This window comes from Mastomys coucha, unplaced genomic scaffold, assembly GCF_008632895.1.
Source record: "Mastomys coucha isolate ucsf_1 unplaced genomic scaffold, UCSF_Mcou_1 pScaffold5, whole genome shotgun sequence".
Classification (NCBI taxonomy): Eukaryota; Metazoa; Chordata; class Mammalia; order Rodentia; family Muridae; genus Mastomys; species Mastomys coucha.
In genome coordinates this window covers 104,157,357-104,165,550 of record NW_022196911.1, presented here as the reverse complement: position 1 = coordinate 104,165,550, position 8,194 = coordinate 104,157,357, and the positions used below count along the sequence as shown (strand labels likewise).

The 8,194-nt window shown below is 43.0% G+C and overlaps 1 protein-coding gene across 2 annotated transcripts in view; it reads left to right on the top strand.

Moving 5' to 3' along the window:
• The window catches only part of Prkca (protein kinase C alpha), a 412,947-nt gene that overhangs the window by 396,836 nt on the left and 7,917 nt on the right, over positions 1–8,194 (top strand). Inside the window, exon 17 of one of the 2 annotated variants that reach the window (XM_031350714.1) lies at positions 3,793–3,840. The exons of the other annotated variant lie outside the window; for it this stretch is intronic. Within the exon in view, the coding sequence (XP_031206574.1) occupies positions 3,793–3,840 (48 nt within the window). The remainder of the gene's footprint in view (positions 1–3,792; positions 3,841–8,194) is intronic. 2 annotated transcript variants of the gene reach the window in all.

The window sequence follows — 8,194 nt, the reverse complement described above, 5'->3', positions numbered from 1 at the left end:
CTGGTCCTGTGCTAGGAGAGGAGAGACTTTACACAGCAGGGCAGACCTATAGGAATCAAGGTTCCCTAGGGATACAGTCTGTTCACTGTCTCTGTTTTATCAGTTAAGTAACAACTTAGGTAACACTAGAATTAACCTTTAGACCAAAGTGTCATGCAAAATGTGAGGTGTCCCGGCAAGAGACCCTTTATCATGTCTCCATCAGCAAGTTCTGTACAGGACTCTCCATCTCCCGCCAGCATTAAAGTCAAGACCTACCGTGCTTCGGTGGCCGGCCTTCTGTGGGCAGCCACTCATACAAGAGAACAACGAACAAGAGTGGTGGGCATCAGCTGTGGTGACACTACTTTCCTGTAGTGTCAGCAGTCAAGGAAGTATTTGGCCTACGGTGACTAGTGACGAGAAGACCCAGTCCTCAGGAGAGCCATGTCTGTTTCCCAGAGGCTACAAAATTGTCCCTAGGCAGGGTAGGCTTTCCTGTGCTACCTTGTTTCAAAGCCAAAATAAAACCAGGCAGGTGAGCTGTCCCAACCCAAAAGTGAAGCCACTAGACAAATGTCTCTCATCCTTATGAGAAAAACACCATCCAGCCCAGTCCTGGAGAGATCCTCAAGCAAATGTGCACGGGAAACATCTGCTGTGCTGCGCCAGTGTTAGAAGATCTGTCTGTATTCAGGAGACTGTGGAAGAAGACACTGATCCTTTTCAAAGACATGTCACCTCTGAAAAGATCCATCTTCAGTCACAGACCTGTGGTGTCAAGCTGGTGAGGGCATACCACATGAGAAGCAAGCCAGCCAGCCCGCTTGACCACCAAACTCTCACCAAGGGAAGGACAGTCCCCTTTCTGCTTGGTTTAAAAAGGAAAAGCTCCTAGATGTGAGCTAGGCACCCTGACCACGGGGGCAGTTCTCCTGGTGTGTTAGTCACGCAAATGAAGTAGCCTTCTCTCCATTTCCCCACCTGAGATCAGTAGCACTGTGTACAGGTACCATGAGCATACAGTTAATTGATTTTTTTCTTCTGTTTTTGAGTTCTATCCATTGGCACACACACACAAAAAGCACAATCACTCCTTTCCAGGCAAGCCAGAAATAGCCACTGTTCTGGAAGGGATATTAGAGGGAGTGGGTGTTAATCTGCAGAGTCAGCACCAAGAACTAAACATTTCTGAATCCACAAGTAGGCAGAGCATTTTCAAAATGGCCAGTCTCTCAGAGACAGCCTTTCTTGGGAAATTACTGTAGTTTACTTCATCAAAAGGAGGCAGGAAAAACTAGAATAACTTTGAATGGAGCATTGTCATCCCTATAGCAAGAGCCAAAGACAGTGAGCCGAGTAGATACAGGCATAGATGGCATAGCAGGGATCAGGCACAAACATGGGTCCCTCCCCTCCCCTGCCGCCATGAGGGGAGGCAGCAATAAGGATGCTCATAGGGTGGTGACCGCCTTCGAATGACACCATTAGCTCATTTAGAGATACAGTGATGGTTTGGAGTTGGCAGTTATTTTTTAAATTATTTTGAAAGAATTTCTCTGACTTGTGAAATAGTAGGGAAGCTGGGCATGGTGACAGCACTCAGTAATACCAGTACTCAGGAGGAAGACACTCTGAACTATAGAGTGAGATCCTGTCAGGAAAAGCCAAAGGCTAGGAGTAGAGCTCAGAAGTACAGCAGTAGACTGGCATGCATAGGGCCCTGGGTTCAATCCCAGTACAGCAAGGAAAACGGAGGGCTGAGGAATAAGATAAAGAATATCTGCGTTACATAGATCCACTAGGTGCTAATGTTTCCCATGCTTGCTTTGTCCTCTTTTTGATTTGTTCTCTGAATCCAAACTCACACACACGTATGCATACACACGAATATACACATATATGTGCACACATACACACACATGCACATGCACACATGCATAGTACACATATACTCATAGTACACACATGCTCATGTCACACACGCACACACACACATACACACACATACATACATACACTTTCCCATACCACTTGAGATTCAGTTGCTGGTGTCATGCTTCTTTAAACATAAATAATCCTGTGCATATTTTCTGAACTTCCTCAAGTTTATGGCATGGTATTCTTTTAATAAGGAGTCGGCAAAGTTACTTGCGTGGGGCAGCAGCTACCCAGGTGAAGGAGGCTGTCTGTAGAGACTGTCTAGCTGAGAGAATGCCCCTGGCACAGCTAATCAGTCCTCTTGAGTGGCAGGCAGATTCATTTTCCTGGTCTTCCTGTTAAGCCAGTAACAGGGATGCTAATTAAAACTGAGATTCTCAAGACTCAAAGAGCTTTGCTGACAACTTAAAAACACATCCTGTCCTTGGGGACGGAAGAAATCACATCATGGTGTATTAGGGACTGATGTAAGCCTTTAAATATTTCTCCATCTTTCACTGGTAAATTAGAAGCTAACAGTTTCTATTCTTTAATAACTATTCTCCCAAATCTTTTTCTGCTTATAAAATGAAACATTTTAAATAGTAATAAATATAAATAAATTATGAGTCTTGGAACTTCAGTGGTTAAGGACATAGACCTGATCAGACTCAAGTTGATGTGTTTACTTTGTCCAAATGTCAAGACCCAACAACGATGGTATGGTTACTGTACTACTCCTGAAAAGAGCACTTTAAATTCTCTAGCTCTGACAATTAATACAAAGAAAGGCTAAATGGAGTGCACGTTTTTATCCCATAGAAAATAACACTTGGTAAGGTTGAACCTTCACCCTCTTACATGCATGGACTTTTATACTTTATACCTTCAGGAATGTGCTCATTGAAAAAAAAAATCAGGTGTTGTAGCACACAGCCATTTCCCTAGACAAGCAGATTTCCCTGAGGCTCACTTGCCAACCAGCTAGCCTACATGGGAGGCTCCAAACTAGTAAGAGACTGTCTAAAAATAATAAGGTAGATAGATGTTCTGAGGCATAACAGCTGAGATTGTCCTCTGGCCTGTATGAGCAGACTTCTCATTTCCCTTTGTATATACAAGTATACCTTTTTGCTTGCACACACACACACACACACACACACACACATGCACACACACCATACACACACAAGTGTACTCAGTTTTTTGTTTTGTTTTGTTTGATAAAGTATTTCTCTATGTAGCCCTGGCTTATCTGGAATTCACTATATAGACCAGGCTAGCCTCCTTGAACTCAGAGATCTACTTGCCTCTGCCTTCTGAGTGCTAGGATTAAAGGTATGTGCCATTATGCTTGGCTAAGAATGCACTCATTTCTGTGGACTTGCATCCTGTATCTATCAACAAATTCATGGATAAAATTTGACTCTCTCCAAACAGCATTTGCCCTTCCCAAGATAATGTTCTAAGGCAAAAGGCAAGCTGAGTGTGTCTAATGCTGTGCATTAAACCAAAGCCCTGCTCTAGTCCTTCATCCCAGGGAATGTTGGCCAGAAGCAGAGGAAGGCTCAGTATCTTTCAGGCAGTTACTACCATTAGAATACTATCCATTTACAGCCAAATCATCAGCCAAGTGGTAAGAATAGAAAAGGAAAGATGGTCTCCCCCAATCCTAACTTCTAGTCCCACGATTCATGATCTTTTCTGTGACCTTCCAGAATGTGACATGCATGTGTAAACCCGTACATAAGGAGACAGTATGGCATTTCGCATCTTGCATCTTTCACATAGCAATATACTGCAGAGGTTCGTGGGTTCACGGCATTCTCCACACAGCCGTTCCTGGTTCTCGACATCTCCAATTCCTCTCCTCTGTCCGTTCTTATTCTCCAGACTTTCTCTACCAAAATGCACTGGCTTCAGTGGGCATCCAGGCCTTCGGTGAGCACGTTTCCAGAACCTTGAGTGACTAAGCAAACTAACCTCACTTTTTGCCATTAACCGCGTGCCGCTGCTTGCCCTCATCATGCATCAAGACCTTCCCTGAGCATGCTGACCTTCATGGAGAGGGCAGACAAGTAGCCAGAGGCCCTACCGAGGGGCTTCCATACAGTTGGCCTAGCCTCCTGGGAAGCATTAGGCAGATTACACCAGCTTGTGTTTGCCACTGCCACTGGCTGTTAACCCACCAAGATACACAGGGAGCTGTGCAGATAATGGTGGCGTTCTCATAAGTGTTCAGACTACACAGCACAGTGCTGTAGTCTGTCCCAAAGCAGAGTCTTCGATATAGGTAAGCACTCTCCTGATGCCAAGGATACCCTGCCATATCTAGCAACTGTAAGAGGCCTTCCTGAGATTCCTACATTTTCTTTTTATTTCTGTGCTTTTGCAGCTAACCTCTATGCTTCATTTGTTCTGCACTCTGGCTATCCTTCTGGGATTTGTGTGATTTTGCTTCCTAGTGGCCATCGTTCTGTAACCACTCATCTTTCCACACCAGTGACCATGGAGTTGTATCCAACACTCCTGGGACACCATAGAGTGTAGACCTACACATGTACCACTGTGCTCGGTGCCTCTCAGGGGTAAGGCTCACAGGCAAGAAGCCACTCCCTGCAGCACAGCTCAATCTCCTTCCTCCACCCTTTCACAGAAAAAAGAGTTTGGAAGGCTGCTTGCCACCCAGGATGTGGGCACAGAACTTTGAAGCCCAGATCCCATCTAGGGTCTTCATCATTCTATGCTCTGTAACATCTTTACTATGTGTGATTTCTCCTGGGTTCACTTTACTGATTGGTGAATTTACTAAATGGGTGCTGTCTTGGTTCCTCTTCTGTCACTGTGATAAAATATCCTGACAGAAGCAACCTAAGAGAGAAGGGGTTCATTTAGCACACAGTCCATTATTTTTGGCAAATCAAGGTGGCAAAATCTTGGACTAGCTGGCCATATCCATAGTGAAGAGAAGAGAGAGTGCATACCTGTTCACACTCAGCTTATTTTTCCCACTCTTACATAGTTCAGGATCTCTGGCTTAGGGAATAGTGTCACCCTCAGTAGACAGGGCTTCCTCAGTATAATCAAGATAATCCCTCATAGACGTATCCACAGGCCAATCTGATCTAGACAATCTCTCATTGAGATTGCCTTTCCAGGTAGTACTAGATCATGTCTAGTTGATGATTGATAATTAAAACTAATCATTTGGGTAGAGATACAAAAATGACAAAGATTTTAATTCCTTAACAAAGAGATAAGAGAAAAGGCAGATTGTTAATAGCATTCATTCATTTTTCAAGTATCTATTTGCATGCAGGGCTATTGGTTCATGTTTATATCTTCTCTCTGTATAATGTCTCATCATTTAGAAAGGTCTCACACATGGTAGGTCCTTTAGCTCTCACCAGAGCCTTGGAAGGTGAATGGTCACATCCCCATTTTACCTTTAAAGGGACATTCAATGAGATTCCTAAAGCTACACCTGAGCCTCTTGATCCCTGGTCTGGTCCTTCACTCTGTTATCCCCCCTTCCCCAAGTGTCAGTACTGAGTACCAGACACAAACTACTCCCAAGGAGATCAAGGAAGCTGCCTGAGTTCACACACCAGCTGCCCATTTCTCTTCTGAGTTTGTCCTGGGTCACATTTCTGACAGAGGTTTCCACTAGTGAAAGCTATTGGTGGCCTTTGGAGGTGAATACCATGTCTATTCACTCCAGAGGCATTGTTCATAATATTATTGAGCTGCAATGAAGGTCTAGAAGTCTAGAACTCAGAGGTGACAATCAACCCAAATTTCCCTGTTGTTCTAGCTGCTGTTGGAGACTGTCCTTCAAATGGCTGTAATAATGTTGGGAGAACATGCACAGCCAGGCTAGCTTCCTATGCCACTCATTAGCTTGCTGATCCACAGATGCCACTTGGGTGCCCCTTCCCATCTCTTACTTCCTACACAGCTCCAAGGTGACACCTGTAGCTCTCTACCCATCAAGCTGATGATCTTGAGATCATCAAGGCTGAGTCATAGGCAGTGAACAATAGATTCTTAAATAGATTATCTTCTGCACAACCATCCAAAGAGATCTGATTGTTATAATCCTTGTCTGGTTTTTCTGGTGGCATTTAAGATCTCTGCATAAGCTCTTTAAATAGTAGTTCAAGATTTTGTTCAGGTTTCCTAAAAGAGATCATCTGTTTCTGAGCCTGGTTTTGCTTAGAAGCATGAAAGGTTCATTTTTGAGAGACTTTCTCTAGTGTAAGGTTAATTTATATTTTTCATAATATGAGATTTATGATTAAAATATTCCTGCTGCATTTTTGGATATTATTCACTCTGGTATGACAACCCTCAGAAAAAGACATCTTCTGAGTCTTGGATCTCATCTTCAGACTCAAGCCCAGATTTTCAAAGGCACTCGTCCCCATTTCTTGCTAAGCTATACTCAAACCCCTCATTGTTTTTGTTTATTTGAGGGGTTTTGGTTTGGTTTGGTTTGGATTTTTTGTCTCATGGTTGATATGTCTGAATTTCAGTGATTTAATTTTCATTCTCTGAACTCAGCCTGCCCTTGCCTCTGGTCTCTTTACCTAAACTGAGTCAGTTTAAGAAAAGCCTCATTTGCCATAATGTGATTTCTCTCCCTCTCTTGCTCTCTTGGAGCCATGGAAATTTCCAAGGAGATTTGGGGTGAAAGAAGAGAAAAGTGCCTCTGGTGGGGAGCAATTCTGAGACTGTCACATGGCCATTCAATGTGACCACAGAGCAGGGATTTAACTTGCTGGTGCTCCATGTTTCCCCTTAGCTACACAGTCTTCAGTGCTGACACCACAAGGATTCACCAAAGAGTTTTTCCATCCCATTTATTACAGTTTTTAGCTTTATAAGCACTAGCTGCCTTAGCAATAACTTTTCTTGGAATACTAGCTGTAGAATTTGATGTGCTCTTCCCTCCCTACCTCCCTCAGTGTTCATGTGGATCCTCTTTGTAGGTTTTGAGGACTCTTCTAGTTTCGACAATAAAGCTCATAGTACTAAGAAACTTCTCACTGGAAACTAATTTGTGAGCATCATAGAGACAGTATTCAAATAAAGAACCACACACATACAATCGTTTCAAAGAACAAATCTATAAACATAATGCTAGACAGGCAGGCAAATAGGACAGTTATCTTGGCTAGCCTTGCTCTGCCTTGTAGAGATGTGTATTCTCTCTCTCTGTCTCTCTGTCTCTGTCTTTTCTCTGTATCTCTGTCTCTCTCTCTGTCTCTCTCTGTGTGTCTCTTTCTCTCCCATCACTCTCCTCTCTCTCTCTCTTCTTAGAATCTCCTTCTTACTCTTCTTTGCATTGTCAGTGTCAGAAAGATGACAAATGATGTCTTCTTAAGGATTCTCATGCCCACCCTCTGAAAGCATCCACAGTAAATGCACTTGAGTTCTTCCAGGTAGTTGGCACCTATCCATCACCAAAAGGGAGTTCTCCTCAAAGCCAACCCTATAGGGTTGTAACACTTGCTTACATTATTTTTCTTTGGCCTTCTCCATGCTCTGCTCCCATACATACCTGCTTTTGCCTGATTTTCATGCTTGGTCCCTTCACACCAACCACAAGACCTCTCGTTACAGTCTAGATATTTTATAGTCCAGTGTTTTCCAACAGATGCACTATTGATATTTTGAGCCAAAAAATATTTAGGGGAATGGGGAAGTCCCTCATCTTAGGACATTTAGCAGTATCCCTCTCTAACCACTAGTTGACAGTGGTGCCCCTTGTCCAAGTTATGACAATTTTATGAAAATGGATTTCCTGGAGGAAAACTTTTACTTGGTTGAAAATCAAGTCTTACCAAAAAGACAACTGTTTCTTTAGATATTTACATCATTGCAATAGAGTTGAATATATTATCTTAATGGAAACCAGCTTCTGTTGTTTATGTGATTTACGAATCAAAAATATAGACTCCTGATTATTTCCTGAGAAGAAACAATATTTCCTTACTTGCTTCCTACAGAGTCCTTTTCAGTGGTATCCTCTGCATGTGGCTCTGCCTCTGCTGACCTTTGCTTTGAAGTGCTTTGAATTCTTGCAAAGAAAAACATCATGGGAATATACAGTTTCAAAGCCAAAGTTTTGTGGCTCCATATATAGGAGCCAGACTGATATATTGAGTGTGCTTCATCACCTGTATGGACTCCATAGAGTGGCTTGAGGACATCTTGTCCCCCACAACATCACCATATAGAAATCTATCCTCACCATACACACACACACACACACACACACACACACACACAC